Source organism: Scardinius erythrophthalmus, assembly GCF_964197995.2.
Source record: "Scardinius erythrophthalmus genome assembly, chromosome: 1".
Taxonomy (NCBI): domain Eukaryota; kingdom Metazoa; phylum Chordata; class Actinopteri; order Cypriniformes; family Leuciscidae; genus Scardinius; species Scardinius erythrophthalmus.
This window is the reverse complement of record NC_138221.1, coordinates 45,145,686-45,165,767: the sequence shown is the minus strand read 5'-3', so window position 1 is coordinate 45,165,767 and position 20,082 is coordinate 45,145,686. Positions and strand designations below refer to the sequence as shown.

Below are 20,082 nucleotides of genomic sequence, written 5' to 3'. Positions count from 1 at the left end.
ACTGTTGTATTGCATTCTTTTTTTATTTGTAACGACCTTAACAGACGTTAATATAGTACAGACCGTTGGTTTAGTATAACAAATCAACTCTTAAACATTTAATTTCCATTTATAGGAAATTCACACTGATTGCATGTTCATTGTAAGCAGTTATAAGGGTATTTAACAAAGAGTGCAATAATTCTAAGATTTACTTTTTCCACCTACTGTATACATTCACTTTATATTCATTTAATATTTTTCTAAGTACAAATGAATTATTTAGCCTTTTATCTGGTAAATTAATTTATCTGAGATTCGTCTGAGCTTCTTCCTAAGTGCAGTACTGTAATCTATGTGCACATGCATATCACATCCAGTATCTCTAATAGGCAAGTCTGTTTAAGCATTCATTACATATTCAGAAAGGGGCGAAGCAAGGGTCAGTCCATGTATTTTTCTGCTCGTAGGATTTGGCAGTACATCAGCAAGGAGAACACCAAAGCAAGAATCTGGAGGGAGAAAAATGCAGTCGCATTATACCAGTGCTTAAATTCATAATAATCAAAATACACCAGATACACAAGTTTAAAAGTACCTGAACGATTCCAATACAAACTCCAAACACAAGCACTGAGGTGATGTTAGCCAGAAGCCAGTCCTTGGCCTTCTCATAGCACGGCTAAAACACATTTAAAAAGCAGTTTTATCAGCCGGATAATTATCTCAAAGTAAACCATGACAGTAATCAGGGTCTCGATTTAATTTGAGATAATGACTGGCTGGAAGTACATCTTGCTTATTACATAGTTACCAAATAAATAAACAACTGGACATGAAGTTTAAATTGTTGTAAATGTACTGCATCATTCAGATGTTTGGGGTTAGTAAATTCTCTTAACCCTGGTTTCACAGACAATGCTTAAATTAGTCTCAGATTAGAATGCATGTTTGAGGTGTTTTAACTGAAAGCAACTTGCTCTGATATATCTTAAAATATGTCAGTGATGTTGTTTTGTCTCAAGATGCACACCAGTAATGTTTTTTTTTTCTAAGTTATTAAAGTCACTTAAATGCCCTAATTGAACTAAGCCCTGTCTGTGAAACCGGGCCTCTATGATTTTGAAAGACACTCTTATACTCACCAAGGCTGCAATTATCTTATCACAAATACAGTAAAAGTAGTAATATTGTGAAATATTTTACTGTAAAATTATATTTTACTGTTTTTCTATAAAATGTTTAATGGAAATTTCTGTAAATTTAAATTAGGTTATTTCACTTTAATTTTACATTTTTTGTTTGGCAGCCGTGTCAACTGTGCCTTTGCGCCGTCTGGTGGTGATTTCAAGAATTACAATCTCCATTATTTTTCAAATTTTAAATATATCTGTATGTAATTTGAGAAAACCTTAAAAAATAGTTTACTGTAATTTGTCATTAGCATAATACTACTCAAAATAACAGCTGAGATATATTGTTTGTAATTTTAAATTGTAAGTTCTGAGTAGGCCTACAATTTAAAATGCAATTAAACAAAATAGTTATTTTATATAGTTACAAAATAGGGATATTTTTTACAGTGTACATTTTACAATGTCATTTATTCCTGTGATGACAAAAATGAATTTTCAGCATCATTACCCCAGTCTTCAGTGTCACATAATCATTGAGAAATACTAATTATAATATGCTGATTTGCTGCTCAAAAAACATTTCTTACAAAAACGCATCGTTTGCTTCAGATGGCCTTTATTAACCCCCTGGAGCCGTATGGATTACTTTTAATATGGATGGATGCGTTTTTTTGGGCTTCAAAAACTCAGGTAGGCTACTCTTCACTCCCATTATACAGCTTGGAAGAGCCAGGATATGTTCTAATATAACTCCGATTGTGTTTGGCTGAAAGAAAGTCAAATAGGCTACACCTAGCTTGAGGGTGAGTAAATTATGGGATCATTTTCATTTTTGGATGAACTAACACTTTAACACATCAGATGTATGTAGGGTTTGTGCCAGATTTAATTTTACATTACACTTGTGGTTGCAATTATAAACCGTTGGCGGGATTTAGGAACGTGTGGTACTTAGCTGACCCTAGACCCCAGAAATGTTCTGACCTCTTCCCAATGACGGCATTCTCCAGAATCATTCCTGCAGCAGGATTGAGGAAGTTTGCCGTCGGATGTTTTATTGTGCCAGTCGGTGTAGTTGCTCACGCCACAGCACTTGAACTGAAGGAGACAGAATCCATGATATACATTAAAGAATCTTAGTCTTCATATTTGTGACTGTTAGAAACCTGACTCACAATCTTCTGCATGTTGTCCCAGGATTGTCCCAGCCCTGCATTAGGATTATAGTTATTCATTCCCTCTCTTAGGTCATCCTTAGCCTTTTTGTCCAACTAAATGGACAAAACAGAGACAAGCGGATAAACAGGATGTAGAAGGCAAAGTATTTTCCTGAAAGGAAAGGCTGAAATATTTGCAAGGCTCAGACGTTAGTCTCTTACCTCTTCATGATACACACTCAAAACCAAAATCAGCGCCATTTCTGTCAGGACTAGAAACAAGAGGATCACAAAAAACTGAAAGAACAAGAAAAAAACTATTAGAGTACACGAATGACAACAATATTCCCATGTAGGAAGAATTTTTTATTAAAATATAAAATATTTTTATGAACCCATTTCTCTTAGGCAGCAATGAGGTAAAAAAAAAAAAAGAGCAATTAGAGACTTCTGCTTAAAGTCTCATTCTGATCTCAAATTTGCCAAGATCAATCAAATTCTTAGATTTCAATATGAACTAAAATATTTATCATCAAATAGCCTACTAGTCCAAATTATTTGAACTATACTGCTATAGATACCAATTTTATTGTTCTGTACAGTCTATGTTCTGTACCCAACAATTGCCTCTCTTTTTTCCCTATAACGAGAAACATTAGAGATGAGGATGATAATTGAACTTCTTCCAAGTAAAATTTATTTTTCCAAATATTTTTTTTTACATGAAATTTTTTTACTGCCATTCAAACTTTTGGATTTTAAATGTTCTTGAAAAAATTCTCTTTTATACTGGCATCATGCACGGCAAAAATTATGTCATACTTACCAGGGATACATACAGCAGAAACTGTTAAAATATTATTACATTTTAAAAAACTATTTTCTTTTTTAATATAGTTTAAAATGTAATTAAAGGTAGAGTAGGCAAAAAAAATATTATAAACACTTTTTGTTGGTTGAAACTCAGAAGTGACAGAAGTGGTCGGAATATTAAAACATGTACATATATCTTCTGTCAAAGTCTCAGGACAAAAAAAATTTCTTCCAATCATTGGATTCGGTCCGAATGCAATGATGTGATGTCCTACCTGGCTGTCAACACATGTATTTCTATACCTCCACGTATCGGCTCACGCAGACATCACACGTAATCAGCGCGTTCTGTAAGGCTAGAGTTAGACAGACGTCAGTCACTGAGCGCCACAAACAAACATCAGCCGCCTTTTACAGTTCCTCCTCGACCAAAACAACGAGCTAATGCTGCGTTCACACCATGTCGTAACCTTAATTTAAAGACGGCAACACGTGATGTTCTACCCAGAGCTGTTCATGTACTCCGATTTATAAATTTCTATTTCAACAAATCAACGCCGAAATGAACCTGCAGCAGTCAGGTGGTACAAGTTGTTTACGTACATTAATATGAAATGTTATGTGCTTTGAGAAATTAGGTGATTTAACACAATCTCTCGTGACGCTTTCCTATGCATGTGTTTTGAAGGAGACATGGCTTTGGAGACGCTCTGAAGGGAGGGTGGGATCTTATGCTTTCAAAGCTAGCTTGCTATTTCTAGCTTCTCTGAAATTGCCTACTCTACCTTTAATCCGTGTGATGGCAATGCTAAATATTCAGCAGCTATTATTCCAGTCTTCAGTGTCACGTGTGGGCAGTTTCCACATTTGTTTTACTGATGTCAGTAATGATCCAGGTACCTTACCGTCATCAATAGACACTTCTGCTCTTTTAGAGCACCAAGGCATCCGAGAAACCCTGTCACCATGGTGACGCCCCCAGCAACAAGCAGCAGGTTGGCCGCGGAGAGTGAAGGGAAGGACAGCGGTAGAGATGAAAACTCAGACTGTGTGAAGGCGAGCCACACCCCGACACCAAATAAACCACATCCTCCCAACTGCACAAACAAGCAGGTAAAGAAAAATAACTTGGCATCAGTTTAAGGCAGGTCATTCTAAGGAACAAGTGTAGGCCTGCATGGCCTTAATAAACATAATGGGCTAGTATTGAACATACTTGCATATATTCTTAAATATTTTGTGCATATTTATTGAACAGATGGAATACACTTTTTTTTTAACCACGTATTTTAACCACTTGGCATCATACACTTGCCGACTTTGTCAACTGGGCATCATACTCTAAACGACTGAAAATCGCTAGAAAAAATTGTTTAGCCTAGTGTATGTTTCAATATTCTGTACAATCGTGAAAGAAGAACAATATATCCACATATTTTTTACAGTGGACTCCAGCCTTCAGTTTTATGATTGACTGAGCGGCGTTCCATAACTGTTTTCCTGCATATGTTACAACGTTACACCTGTAGGTGGTGACAAGTGACATCATTCACTCAACGATTCGCTGAGTGAATGATTCAATGATTCAATCCACAACACTCACAGGAACGCCACTACTGAGATGCGTAACAGTTGGTTCTGATAATTTGGTCTTTGTTGGGACTCCTTTCGATGGCGTAGATAAGTTATAACTTATAAACTAACTTTTTGTTTGTTTACTGAACTGGTGTATAAAACCAATAATAGTTACGCTTGCGAATCTTGTTTGTCTGAATAGCATCATATCATTCAGAACAACATCACACTCTTGCTCCTGTTCAGTGGCAGAAAGAATCGTAGACGGGTTTGATGAATACGGTGATGTTCACTGAATATAGATCCTCAAGCTGCCAAACTGATATTCTGCAGAAGCCTTAAACAGAACTAACCCAAAAGATGAGGTTGAAGATAAACATGAGGTACTTCACACAGCAGAGGCAACCTCGTGACGCAGACATTCTGCATAAAAGAAGAAAGACAGGAATATAATCACAAAAATGATGATATATAAACGTATTGTGTTAGCTATTAACGTGTGTAAACTTTCACACTCTCCTGAACTGTAGCATGGAGAGGAAGTGCTGTTTCCAGGCAGGAAGAAACCACCCTTGTGTTGTACTGCTGATAGCATTAACTAGAAAGCCATTATGTTCCATGACTAAAACATACCTACTCATGTAGGGTCTCTCTTTTACTTTAAACTCAGAGAATATTGTGGACTTTGATATGCGCCACTTCATATTCCATGAGCAGAAAGCAACATTTTCATGTTGGTGGTTATTTTGCTCTATTTGTTCCACAGAATGTGGTCTACATGTGACCACAGAGCATATTATGGGACAAAATGTAAACATTTAAGTCCCCTCAAAGTTAGGCAGCACATGGATTTATGATCTGATTTCAGTGGTATGTCAGTAATGGTTCTGGAAATTGGCACCATATGTATGCGGGAATTATAAAGTTCTTTAAATATGAGATCACAGAAACCTTTAGTTTCTTGGGATTATAAATGCTTAGAAAAGAGTGCTTGAAGCATACATCCACTTTTTTCTTTTTAAATTCAACCCTTTTTTTAATCAATTCTGCCTGTCCATAAAATATATTTTTCTGACCTAAATTAAAAACACAAACAATCATCTATTTGATCAATCTATCTCAGTAAATCACAGGTTTGCACAAACTCGCTGTCAGCAACATTGTTTTCTCTAGTCTGCTTCTGTAATGATCAAGTGGTTTGTAACCAGTACCCAAATCTATATATTTAATATTCCAAAATGTACATTAAACATCAATCCAATATAGTTGCTTTACCTTTATTTAGGTGGAGACAGAAAAAAGTGACTGACAGGCAACTGGAAGGTTTCCAGGAAAAGAGTTGAGTTTTCACTGTGTCCTGAATCCAAAGCTTCCCGTATTGTCTTTTTGTTCTTAAGTGCTGATGAAGTTCATGAGATCTTGCTTTATTTATTCATTGACCGATATTATCCATATCACAGATGTGATTCCTCCAGTTCTCCAGGGTGTAAGTGACTCTTCATACGTGAAAAAAAAAAAAAGGCTTCTGTGAAGTGATGAACTTAAATGATCGGTCATGCAGTTTCCAGGCACACACAATTCTTCACAAGCTTTTCTTTCTTTGTTGTTTAATTCCTTCAGACTCGTATCATTTCTCTCTGGGATTACTCATGGCATTACAAAAAATATTTTTCTTTTTTAAGTTAACACAAACAACGTCAAAATATTTGTTTGCTTGTTAGTTTGTTCCCTCAACCTTAATTGCTAATTCCCGGTTGTCTTTGTCTATCTTTTCAGCTATTTACCTCCCTCTCTTGTTCCAAATAACTTCCAGATGTAGTTATCAGCCCTCCCCTCTGACTCTTTCCCTCTCTCCTCCTCCCGCTGGTCTCCAGAGAATCCATTCTTTTCCAAGGCCCTCCTCTCCTGAATCTTTCTCCCTCCCTCTTTCTCTTGGTTTTGTCCAAACAATCCTGACGGATGTGGCCAGCAGACACACATTTGAGGCTTTGCAGTCCTCTGTGTGTCTTTTTGTTTAGTCTTTAGATATTTAATCTATTAAACACACTACTAACCCTTTGTAGAACTCTCAAACACTTTTTGTTATTAACATTTTGTAGTTGAATTCATTAATGTATTTTCCCATATGGTGAACGTGATACCAAGTAATAGTGATACCAACCAAATACAACATGTTACAACCAATCGGATTTGAGGGAGAAGTGTACTGTTTATGTCAAGTTTAGGTTTACAACTAGGGATAGCTGCTTCTACATCAGTGTTGTAGACCTATCATCTTCCTTTGATTTTAGGAGTAGGTTATGGTTAGGTTTGTTAGGTTAGGTCACCTTTATTATCCTCAAGGGGCAATTTGTTTCACAGCCAGCAGTAAACAATTCAATCAGCAAGAACAAACACATAACACCACAGTACACAGTAGCCTACACTTTATAATTTTAATTCTATCTGCGGTACAATTTTAGATGATGTCGCTCCAGTGAAAACAAAACATCAAAAGTCAATCCCTGAGCCATGGTGAATAATACTACTCGGACTCTGAGACATGGAAATGGAAAAAGGACAAACTACAGATCTCCTATGAGATGCTTAAAGACTCCCTTTTTAAGTATCAGAATGAGTTGAGAGTGGCCTAATCAGATTATTTTCTACCCTTATAGACAAGAATCACAATAACCCTAGAATCCTTTTTAATGTTATTAATACTTTGCTGAACCCTGTTGTGTCTATTTACCCGACTGAGTCAGTGGCTATATGTGAGCGGTTTTGCCAGTTTTTCATAGATAAGATAGCCGGGATTAGACACAATATTCAATTGACCACTGTGATCCTGCAGGTCAGTTAAACTACAACGGCTTGCTCAGTAAGTTTACACCTATCTCAATAACTTTTTTAAATGACACCGTGAAGCAGCTAAAACCTACAGGTTCACCATTAGATACTATCCCGGCACGATTATTTAAACAAGTTTTTAATGTAATGGGTCCGACACTTTTAAATTTGATAAATAAATGCGTTTATTGAGTTAGGAGTTGTTCCTGAGTATTTGAAACATGCATCAGTGCAACCCAGACTTAAGAGGCCTAACTTGGATTCCTCCGATTTATCAAATTTTTGACCTATTTCTAATCTCCCATTCTTAACAAAAAATTTAGACAAAGTAGTCCTGTGCCAGCTTCAAACATTTTTGGTCGACAATACAATTTTTGATATATTTCAATCTGGCTTGAGAAAATTTCACTCTACTGAAACAGCTCTTGTAAAAGTGCTCAATGACATTTTCTTAGCCACTGACTGGAGATTCGGTAGCATGGGTACTTCTGGACTTAAGTGCTGCATTTGACACGGTAGACCATAATGTCTTGCTGTCTCGTTTAGAACACATAGTGGGCATCAGAGGCTCAGTCTTACATTGGTTTCAGTCTTATCTGACAAACAGGAGTTTTTCAGTTAACATTGGTAACTATCGATCTTCCTCTGTAAAGCTGACGTGTGGAATTCCTCAAGGCTCCACACTGGCCCCTATGTTGTTTTCTTTATACATGCTTCCCTTAGGTACTATTTTTAGAAAATATGACTTGAGTTATCACTGTTATTCAGACGACACACAAATATATTTTCCTCTTAAACATAAAAATAGTTTAGAACAGATGGCTGCCTGCCTTGAGGATGTTAAAGCATGGATGTCTCTGATTTTTTTAAGTCTGAATGAGAGTAAGACTGAGGTTATGGTGTTTACATCTTCCAGTGTACATGGCACAACAAATGTAAATCTTGGTGCCCTGGCACCTTATGTTAAGCCATATGTTAAAAACTTGGGTGTGGTTTTGGATAGTGCCCTAAAGCTTGATAGACAGGTAAATCAAGTTGTGAAGGCAAGCTTCTACCAGCTTCGAACCCTGGTAAAAAAAAAAAAGTATTTCCTTTCATTCTCAAATTTTGAAAATGTTATACATGGTTTTATCACTACAAGGCTGGATTATTGCAATTCGCTTTATTTGGGGATCAGTCAATCATCCATAAACCGCCTGCAGATAGTCCAGAATACTGCAGCTAGAGGTTTGACAGGAGTTCGTAAACGGGAACATATAACTCCTGTCCTTCAGTCACTTCACTGGCTGCCGGTGTGTCACAGAATTAATTTTAAAGTTCTGCTATTAGTTTTTAAGTCACTAAATGGGTTAGCTCCGTCTTACCTTTCTGATCTGCTGACAGTCCACCAACCTACAAGAGCTCTTAGGTCTGCGAACTTAGGCCTCTTAGTGGTTCCTAGATCGAAACTTAAGAGGAGATTGCTGCTCCAAGACTTTGGAACAATCTCCCTCTTGAAATTAGAACTGCACCCACCCTGTCCATCTTTAAAGTGAGGTTAAAGACTTTTTATTTGATCTGTCTTATACAAAATGAATGTTGATGCGGCGGCTGTCCCGTTTGTCTTTGTCTTTTATCTTGTTATGGTTTTTTATTTTAAACTTTTGCATTCTGTATAGCACATTGGTCAATGGAAGTTGTGTTTAATTGTGCTTTATAAATGAAGTGATTAAATAAAGTGATTACACAAAAAGAAAGGGAAAAAATAAATAATTTCCATAAATTCCATAAATAATTTACCTAGAATAATAATAAAAAAAAAATGGTTAGGGTTATGCTCCAGAGTAGGGAAAGGGTTAGGACTATGTTTTCATACAGGAATGTTGTTCTAGGATCAACAAAATATATTGATCCAGGAACATGTGTTACTTAGCCAAATCACAGCGACCATATATATATATATATATATATATATATATATATATATATATATATATATATATATATATATATATATATATAATATATATAATATACAATATATATTAGAATACAAAAAGAGAAAGTTGGTAATCTTGTCAGGAGCTCCATCTGGTGGTCATTTGTAATAACAGTTTATTCAGTGGAATATGATGCCTCATTGATATATCATTATGATAATTTGAAATGTTACCCATATAAAAGGTTTTGCTGGTAATGGGCTTTTACACAATAGACAACAATGTCTCCATGTTATGGATTTCACACTATGGGCAATTATGTCAGAAATACCAAAGTATGTTTAAAAAAAAAACAACTTGTTAGATATTTAAGAAGAAATAAAACCCATAGAGTCTGATATATTTTCAATTATTGTTCTTGGTTTAAATACATACACTTGTGGCCAAAGATAACCGACCTCGCACCCACCAATGGCATTCGTCTCTATTTTCTATTTGGCGCACTCCTTGCCAGATTAGAAGGGCTGCTGGCTTCTGATTTTTCTATAATTCAGTGAGATTATAGGTGTAAATCTATTTCTGGCTACAGTCACATTTAGTTTTCAGTCATCTTTTTATCATTTCAGTTTAACATGTTTAAATCCATTCCACAGAATTCTATAGATTTTCCCACAAAATCAGTACAGAAAATATTAGGAAGTGTTTGTATATTGATATAGGCATATAACATATACATATAGGCGATTTTAGATCATTTGATTGTATATTGTGCCATCATTCATTGATATGATATGCTATAAATCTCTTTGCTAACAGTGATAAAAGCTAACTTTCTTAAAATCTTAAAACTTACATTCTGGTAAATTGTGGTAAAGTGGTAAATTATGTTGTTGTTTTTTTCTCAAACAAAGCACTCGCGCCACTTAATTGAAACCACTGGAGTCACATGGATTACTTTAACGATGTCTTTCCTATCGTTCTGGGCCTTGAATGTGTAAAGTTGGATCTTTATGGAGGGACAGAAAGCTCTCTGATTTCATTATAAGATCTTCATTTGTGTTCTAAGGTCTTACAGATGTGCAACGAGGGCGAGTAATGAGTGACAGAAGTTTTGGGTGAACTAACCCTTTAAAGGTTAGCTGTTTATTTTAAACATATTGTGTGCCTTAATCAATGCACTATATAAGTGCACTATCTCTAACCTCATTCATTTACCCAAGTAGTAGTACAACTGTATCTTTAGATTTAGATAAAGATACAAATCTGCATCTATAGTGAACATTACAAATGATGAATGATGATTATTAATTAATGCAGAAATTATTTTGTCTTTATTTATTATTATTTTTTTTTTTTTTTGCCGACAAAAATCCTGTCGTTTCAATGGTAATCCATGTGATCTGCAAATTCTCATGATTTCCCCATGCAAGTTTTGCAATAGGTTCAGTTTGTCATGTGAGTTCGCCATGTTGACCAATAGCTATAGACCCTTTTTGAGCTATTTCATACATATGTGGGCCTGGCCAAATACCCACCCTTGCAGTCTTTGCACTTGACCACTTGTCTACTTACATGACGTATTTCCTGTATTTGGCCCAAGTGTTCAAGTAGGCATGAAGACTAAAGGTGATGATACACAGGGCAACTTTTTGAGCAATGTTGCCGTCAACGGGCAACCAGGTGAGACACAGGGCCCACAACCAATCTAAATTATCCAGATAGAAATATATTGCTCATTTTCAATGGGGAAGTGGCCAAGCAACAATCACTCGGCAAGATTGCCCAGCAACATTGCTCAAAAAGTTGCCCTGTGTATCATCACCTTTAGTGTGTGTCGAACATTACCCAATACGATACACTTAATAGTGTTGCAAAAATGCACGTTTACAGAGCTTTTTTTATTTTTAATACTTGGCATTTTAAAATAAACTTCTAAATGTCTTTTCAGTAGTCCCTATGTAACAAAAAACACCATTTAAAAATGAAGATTAAATTAAAATTAAATTTTAATAAAGTTATAAAAAGCAGTTGCAAATGTGGTACAAAATACACAACCTACTCATCTTTGGATAAATAAAATGTGCAACATATAGCAGAGTTCACACCACAGCTATAACGATAACGGCACAGTGAAACAATCTCGTTGGAGTCACTTTCAGAACGATTTTATCCAGCTGATGATCCATCCATTCATCCATCCAATATCGTCCGCTGGTGAGGACGCTAATATACTGTAGTTATCTTTATAGTTATCGTTCTTGGTGTGAATGGGCCTTGAGCGTTTTAGATCATTATACATTGCGTCATTGTTCATAATGAATTGTGATGTTCAAACAATAGCCTATTTACAAATCTATATTAGCCTACTTAGTCCTTGTTTGATACACATGATGTAATCAAGATGGTCAATTATATTAAATCCTTAATATTCATTCATTGAAGAAGTCTATTAGACGGCTGTGGTGAGACAGAACGTTTCTCCTCCGTTCAACTCCTTCTCTTCACTTTTGTCATCTCCTTTTTGTGTCTTGTTCTCTGCCAGTGTTTCTCCTGCCTTGTTTTCGCCCACATCCTCATCTATGTAAAGCAGAGGTTCCTGCTTCTCCCATTTCTGCGCCTCTTTAGTACCTTCCCCACCCACTCCACCATTAGACATGTCACCTTCGTCCAGGGCGGCGAAAGTGCTGAGCACCATATCGTCTCCATCCTTTTTCCCATCATCAGGCAGAAGACCCTCCTGTACTTCAGCGTCACATTCAACCCCCGCCTCCAGATTCACAGGCCCCGCCCATGCGTCATCCTCCGCCCCTTTTTTCTTCTTGGAACGTTTACTTTGTCCATTCACGTACATGGGGCCAAATGTCCGTGAGGCGTTTTTCTTTCGCCGTTGGACAAACAGAATCATGCAAACACATAGCACACAAAAGACGATCACACACACTACGATTATTAATAACCAGTTTGTTTGTATGGGAATCATACTTTGCCCGACATTTCCACCGGTGGTGACAGCGGTAAATTGGGTGGAGACTGATTCGTCATCAAACGCCGAGTGTGAGTGCCCTTCAGGAGTAATTTGAGACAACTGTGAAGATGATGTTAGAGTTGCAGTGGAGGTTATTGTGCTGGTCTCCATGGGGTTGGACGGGGACGCAGTCCAGTCTGCAGGTGGTTGAAACGTTATGGATGTGGGATTGAGGGCTTCTGTTGAATCAGTAGACATAGGATCATCTGCTGTGGTGATTTCATCTGGAGGATGTTCTTTAGGACTGGTCAACTCAGAAGAAGTAAAGCCAACAGTCGTTTCATATTGACGTGTGCTTGGGGCATCTGAAGTTATTTGTTCAGCTACTCCTGTTTCCACATTAGGAGGCACATTAGTAGTGATCATTGTGGTCTGCTCTATTTGATCAGGTGGTGTTGTTTCAGGAGCAGATTCTGCTGTTATTTGTTCAGTCTCACTATTAACTGGCATGGTATTCACAGTTGTTGGTTCTTCAGGCACGGTGCTCGATTGATAAACAAGTGTGGGAGACAGATATGGTGTTGTCTGTAGTTCAGGGACATCACTGATGTCCTGCAGTGGTCCAGCAGCGGTGCTTTCAGAAATGGACATTTCAGTGATGTTATTCGGTTCTGCAATGGCGGTGATATCTGTCTCTATTGACACTTGTGCATCAGTGAACTTGAAACAGGCTCCAAGAGCAAGATACAGCAGTAAATTGCTAAAAACGAGCCTCATGATGCTCATACTACTGCCTGAAAAGTCAGCAATCTCTGTCTTTGTGCAAAACAAAATTGCTCAGGTGAGCTGATGTCTTTGGAGATCCACTTTGAGGCTCGAGAATGTGACAGAAATTGTAGGAAACCTCCAACACCTGACTATATATTAAAGGAAAGCATCTGGCAGAAGTCATTCGTTGTTTTGGTTTTTCTTGTTCTCTGTGTGCTTGGTGATCTGCTGAGGTAATCTTGCGTGAATCTGGGCCGGAAAGTTTTACACACCCCTGTTCTTCCTTTTTCTTCTCTGTGTCTGTTTCAGTGTAGCACAAGCGAATCTAGCTTTGAAATAAACATGTGACACAGTAAAAAAGACAGCGGAAGAAAAAGACAATTAGTCACAAAATGATTACTCTTTTTTTTGGGTTTAAATGTAAAAAAATATAAATTATATAAAATACATATAAAAAAGTTTGGGGTTCATAGGATTTTCTGAATGCTTTTAAAAGAAGTCTCTTATGTCCACTAAGGCTGCAAAAATACAGTTAAACAGTAACACTGTTAAATGTTAATTTTCTATTCTAATCTTTTAAAATGTAAGTTATTCCTGTGATGGTAAAGCTGAATTTTCAGCATTAATACTCCAGTCTTCAGTGTCACATGATCCTTCAGAAATCATTTTAATATGATGATGTGCTGCTCAAGAAACACTTCATACTATTATATTATATTTTCCTATATTATCCATTTATTTATTGCTAGAAGGTAGAATTAAATTGAATGTACTTTAATTTATTTGAAAGATGCTTTCATCCAAAGTGACTTTCTTGGGAATTGAGCCCCATGACATTGGCGTTGCTAGCGCCATGCTCTATCTACCAGATGAGCTGCACTCCATTTGACGGGCAGAATAGAGGTACGTCCACAGGTTATTTCAATGCACATTTACCATAGTTACTAGATGTGATTTGACTGTCACTGTGACATTGTTTCTCCAAGCTGCATGTAGTGATTTTTTTTTTCGTTCTTTTTATGTGGTCTCCTGTTCTCAGGCATCTTATAACATCACAGCCACAAACTGGTTACAGTTTGTCTCCCATTTGATCCCTTTATGAATAAGTGCAATTGCCACTTACCTTCATGCCTCTGGGTTAAGTCACTGCAAGCTCCAACCACCAAGACTAAACTGCACATGTGAACATCTACACACATTCGCATGCAGTGCACACCTATATCCTGTTCATTTCTCTTCCTCTCTCACTCCTACATGCCCTCTTAGATTTCTCCACCCTCTGAATATGTCATATCACTGCCTGCATCTGGACGAGAGACGCTGTAGCCGAAAGATTAAAAAATGTGCAAAAAAGTATGTGCAAAACTTGATATAGTGTAAATTATTATCTGAGGCTGAAGTAGAAAAAGAGAAGCCATGGCCCTGATGGGAAGCTCAGGGTGTGTTGACACTTCTGTGGGTTTTGACTCTAGTTTGTCAGTACAACTATGCCGCTAAGTGCAATCGTGTCTTTTTGAGTGTATGCGTGTATATGTGCACGATATGTGTTTTTGGGGTGGAGGAGGGTATTGCAAATTAAGAGAAGTAAGAAAATAAAATAAAAAAAAGTCAAGTTTGCTTAAACTATTCTGAGAGACGTATGTCCTGCCCTCTCATTTTCTCAATCTAAGTAACGGACACAGGATTTGCTAATTGAAAATCTTAGTAAAAAATGTTAATTTAGGCATTTTAACATGCACGTGATATCGTGATATCTTTTCTTTCTGTTGACTTTTTACTTCTCAGTACTTATCACTATCATTTCCTCATTCTGAGTATATTGAACACTTTTTCATGGCATTGTCTCTCACTCTTTTTAACCACTCATGCACAACAGAAACTTGCATTATCTGTTATAGCACTCAAAATGGTGATTCACACCATCTCAGAATCAATATTTATTTTATTTCAGTTTATCTTTACAAGAGTAAGACGCACTATGAGATTTTTATAATGTTTGCTCAAAAAAAATCACTAAAAGTTGCATATTAAATATTGTGTATTTTTATTTAGGTTGGGAATGGGTTTTTTTTTTTTTTTTTTTTTTTTTTTTATAAGCCAGAAACATTCTGAATTTTCCGACAGTGTAGCAAAAATGACTGTGGTTAAAGTTTATGTGTTCCCTTCACTTTTCCAAGGAAGGAAAAGCACCCTATGTTATTCTGTTTATCTTTTCTAAGTAACTTATGCTGTTTCAACTTAACAATTAACGAAATAGGCCTGTGCTTTCATCAAACATAATAAGTTCTATAAATAGATGGATTTTTTTAATAAATAATGTGTTTTTATTTGTGGATCTAAGTTCAGCAAATTTGCATTTTAAGTTAATATGTGCATTAAGACTACAAAATTGTGATGTAGAACAAAAGTTAGACAAACAAAGAGTGTTTACGTTTGAACAAACTGAAAAGATTATATAAAATTACTTCTGTACACTAAGAAAGTTGTGTATACTCATAAAAATGGAAGAAACTTCACAGAAGAAAACACAACTTTTACAACAAAATGTAATCAAAAACATTACACAGAGCTAACACATATATTAATTCTAAATAACATATATTTATGCTGACATTATGTCCCCATGTTTTGACCCAAATCACAAATTATTCAAGTGCATAATCAGTGATCAAACTGAACATGCTCAGCTGTCTGTTAGTTGGATTGCCTTCATCGGAAATTTCCTACTTCCCAAGTTGTAATTACAAGTTTGTCGTTTTCAAGTGCTTTGTTGTTAAAAAGAATTGGACCGCAGCTTAATTTTTGTCTATTTCCTGGGGAAATCTTATTAAAGCCAAAATGTATAGAAGATATTTAATCAATATCCAATGGATTTAGAATAAAATACAGCATCCCATTTGTTGAACATTACCCTCCCAATTTGATTCACTACATCTAGATAGTCAGCTTGTTGACAAGTCTGTAATTTCATTCAAATAAATCCTATTTTTATTGTGAAAAATTCATACAAATACAATATGATATGCACAGATGTTGTGGGAAAAACGAATAAAAATTAACAGTCATATACAGTTCTCACTTTTGGCTTTTTTATGGATCACCCAACACGTAAACTTCAAATTTCCCTGTATAAAACGCGACTTTAGAGGCTGTTCATGTCCAATTTCTGAATAGGAAACTCATATTTACGAAAATTCCAATATCTGACAAAATGGAAGTTGGATTTTTTTTTACAGTGTACAGCTGAGCACAAATCAGGTCCATGTTGGATCACAGACGTAACGTCTTATTTACTTGTTCAAATAAAGTTTCCATCAAAATCTCCTTGTGTTTTTGGCAGAAGCCTGAAGGTACATCTGTTCACACTGTTTCCTGTGGTGTCTTTCAAAGTTGATAACTACGTGTCGGTGTCCAGCATCCTCTCCTCCTTCATGCGCCTGTTAGCGTACCAGAACTCTGTTATGTCATCCACAGTCACTTTAGGCTGAATCCACAGGTCATTCTCATTCCTATCCTGTTCCTGTCCTCTTATCTTCATCCTCGCCTGCCTCTTTCTGTCTTTCTGCTTCCTGTCGGCCTCCATCGTGGATCCATTGACATACCAGAATTCCACTCTCTCCTGCACCGATGCTTTGGGGTCGGCCCAAAGGCTCTCTTTCTCGCACGTCTGGCCTCCCTTCTCCCTCCGCTTCCTCTTCTTTTTAAAGACAGACAGACGCACCCACAGGAAGACGGTTATCCCTAGGAATATGGTAGCAGTCATTGCTAAAGTCCACACTGTGATGAAGCACATCAGTGTGGATTGACGAGATTTGGGGTTTGGGTTCAAACATGTAGGCCAAGCTTTGCTTTCTGTGTCAGTTTTGTTTGTTTTGTTGGTTGTGGCATCGTTAAGGACATCAGTTATGATAGAGTTGTTGTTATAGGTGGTGGTACCACCGGGTGTGTCTGTTCCTGTAATGTTTTCTCTTCCTGTGTGTGCAGTAGAGTTTGTGAATCTGTTTATATTCTGCTCTGTCGTTGAGCGATTGACACCACCTATTGAGGTGTGATATTCAGGTGCATCTGTAACTGTTGGGTCTCGTGCTGTTGTGTAAGCCGGTGTGATCGGGGGAATGTCTGTGCTTTGTGATGTTGACCAATCGTTTCCCGCTGTTGCAGTTGCAGCACTTACACCAATTGTATTTGCTGCTGTTTCGTAAGGTTCCTCTCTGTGTTCACTGGTGAAGCTGTCACTTCCCTCAGTGCTCAGTGTTCCTCTCGACTCATTCGTATTAGCAAATGTGGCCTGGGTGGAGTTCGTTTCATAATTTCCTTCATCTGCTTTTGTTCTATCATCCGCTTTCTCTGTCTTGTCTTTCCAGGGAACTGTTGAGACACTGCTGAGCAGGTCTGATAAGGTGTCTGCAGTCTGAACTGTTCGTCCGTCATCAGTGTAACTCGCAGTTGACATTGTTACTGTTTCATTATATTGTGGCATCAGTCTTGCAAAGTTAGTGGAAACTGTTGTATGACTTGTATTTGTGTGGCTCATAGCAACACTGCTAGCATTGCTAACACTTACGTCATCATCCATCATGCCGTTCTGATGTGGAGTACTGCTGTTGTGTTGATGCAGGGATGTTGTTTCCTGTGTGGACATCACATTTGGGGTTGTATTTGGCTGTCCTTCATCAGTGTAACTCGCAGTTGACATTGTTACTGTTTCATTATTTTGTGCCGTCAGTCTTGCAAAGTTAGTGGAAACTGTTGTATGACTTGTATTTGTGTGGCTCATAGCAACACTACTAGCATTGCTAACACCTACGTCATCATCCATCACGCCATTCTGAGATGGAGGACTGCTGTTGTGTTGATGCAGGGATGTTGTTTCCTGCGTGGATGTCACATTTGGGGTTGTATTTGGCTGTGTATGCACTTCAGTGGGCAAGTTTGTTGTGCTTTCCTGTGTTTTTGTGGTCAGAGGTGAGAAAGATGTTGCATTTATTAGGATCTTGGGTTCTTGGTTTGTTTTTGTTGTTGCTGGAGTTATTTGGGTGGTTTCAGTGTAGTCACTCGTGGTGTTTGTTGGCAGTGTGTTGTAATAAAGAGCTGAGGCGATGAGGAAGTGAGTGAACCACACTGTGATGGACAGTAAAGTCATCTCCATTTTGACTTCTGTAAAAGATCGAGACAACATGAGTACAGCCATGACGGGAAAACATTTGAAAATAAAATGAATTCACTTACAATAAAGTTCAGTGCATTATGCATTAGTACCATGAATTAGTACCATTAAAATCTTTGTAGTTAACAAATATGAATATCATTCTATCATGCTGATTTGGTGCTCAAGAAACATTTCTTATTATCAATGTTGAAAACAGTTTTGCTGCTATATATTTTTGATGAAATATATTTTCTTCAGGATTCTTTGATGAATAGAAAGTTGGGGAAAAAAAACGGCATTTATTTAAAATAGAAATCTTTGGCAACATTATAAATGTCTTTACTTTCACTTTGATCAATTTAATGCATCCTTAATGAAAAAAAGTGTTAATTTCTTTCAAAAAATAAAATCAATCTGACCCCAAACTTTTCAACAGTAGTGTGTGTATGCATATATATTTTAATAAATATAATATAAAAGTATTGTTAGTTCACAATGTTTTGTTGTATATTCATTTGCTGAACCTTATTTTAAAGTGTTACCACATACTGTAATCTATGCAGTTAGAGGCTGCATAGAATCGTGTAACACTATTAATAAATGTACTTATTTATTTTTGTAATCACTGTAAAAAACAATTGAATACACTGCCTCAGCCAAAAACAACACACACCCAATTCCAATTGGTTTTAGGTTTTGTTAGATCAGTATGCCGGTGTGCCAGTCAGTGCAAAAATAAGTTGTGTTACCCAGCACGTGTTTCCCAGTTTGTAATGTTTGAAATGTTGCCATTTTTCCCTTTGAATTTCTAATACTGATAGCCACTGCCAAATAACATAGTTCTTTCGATTTTATTTGACTTGCCTGACTATAAACACTCCAGGCCTACAACGAACACACAACGTCACAAAGCAGCATAAAATCCACACTGCATATTTGTACTTCACTAAGAACAAACGAGAACTCGAAAACAAGCCATGTCTGTATTACTTCTCGTTTAGGTTTAATCAACTGACAGAAACAAATAAACTCTACCTGATGTTCAGAACTCATCACGTTGTCTCTTCCTGACGCACTGTGATTTCTTCGTTTGCACAGTGGTGCCTTCTGGGATACTTCTCTCCCCTAGCTGAAACTTTGAAGTGACATGAGGAAATGACAGTTTGATCACCATGCCAACAGTGGGATGATGTGAGAGGTTAGGGTGAAGAGGATGTGGTTGAGTGGCTCCACCTCTTCCCTCCTTCAGTGCTGCTGTGGAAGCAAATAAAGAGCAGATATTTGAACACATCCTGTTGACTCATATCACATTCAGATTGATCAACTGCACATCACTCTAATGAGGACGCCGACTCACCACAGTACTGTTTTGACAAGATGACATAGATGTCACTAGAGTTTTGTCCTGTGCACCTGTGCTTCTCAAACCTGGGTACGCCCTACCACTGCACATTTTGTGTGTGTCCCTCATCTAGGGACCCACCCTATTGATTAATAAAAATCTAACATTAATATTTACTACACAAAGCCAGTAATGCACAAAAAAACACATGCCATGCAAGTCAATCTATATTTAATGTAGTCTAGGTCATATTTTCTTGATTCAATTTCTTCATGGTGTTATTATGTAACATATGTTATTATACCTTTCCATGATGATATCTACCTATTTTGACTAGCCTGTACAAAGTGACAGATGAAGTTGTTCCAAAATACTGTAGATTTGAATTGGATGCACAGCCTTTGATAAACAGACATACACTACCATGCAAATGTTTAGGGTCAGTAAGTT

General features: G+C 37.0%; 3 protein-coding genes across 4 annotated transcripts; all 3 read right to left on the bottom strand.

Annotated features, from left to right (window-relative positions):
- Nucleotides 1-4: 4 nt before the first annotated feature.
- Nucleotides 5-6,516, bottom strand: tspan4b (tetraspanin 4b). Its single transcript, XM_081362666.1, has 8 exons — nt 5,936-6,516; nt 5,014-5,083; nt 3,991-4,182; nt 2,495-2,569; nt 2,291-2,386; nt 2,100-2,213; nt 578-661; nt 5-491 (listed from the first exon to the last, which is right to left on the bottom strand). Exons 2-8 carry the CDS (start codon nt 5,080-5,082, stop codon nt 423-425), a joined length of 699 nt encoding a protein of 232 aa, XP_081218792.1. The 5' UTR covers nt 5,083; nt 5,936-6,516; the 3' UTR covers nt 5-422.
- A 4,720-nt stretch (nt 6,517-11,236) lies between these two features.
- On the bottom strand, nt 11,237-14,465 carry LOC308688889 (uncharacterized protein). Of its 2 annotated transcripts, none has more exons than XM_081362327.1 (2): nt 14,265-14,465; nt 11,237-13,466 (listed from the first exon to the last, which is right to left on the bottom strand). In XM_081362327.1, the coding sequence occupies exon 2, from the start codon at nt 13,157-13,159 to the stop codon at nt 11,858-11,860; it is 1,302 nt and encodes a 433-aa protein (XP_081218453.1). In that variant the 5' UTR covers nt 13,160-13,466; nt 14,265-14,465; the 3' UTR covers nt 11,237-11,857. The 2 variants fall into 2 exon arrangements, with proteins under 2 accessions (XP_081218453.1, XP_081218452.1); XM_081362326.1 differs by having other exon boundaries at nt 11,279-13,470; nt 14,265-14,393.
- A 768-nt stretch (nt 14,466-15,233) lies between these two features.
- Nucleotides 15,234-19,470, bottom strand: LOC308688981 (uncharacterized protein). Its single transcript, XM_081362473.1, has 2 exons — nt 19,326-19,470; nt 15,234-18,298 (listed from the first exon to the last, which is right to left on the bottom strand). The coding sequence occupies exon 2, from the start codon at nt 18,288-18,290 to the stop codon at nt 16,539-16,541; it is 1,752 nt and encodes a 583-aa protein (XP_081218599.1). The 5' UTR covers nt 18,291-18,298; nt 19,326-19,470; the 3' UTR covers nt 15,234-16,538.
- Nucleotides 19,471-20,082: the final 612 nt, after the last annotated feature.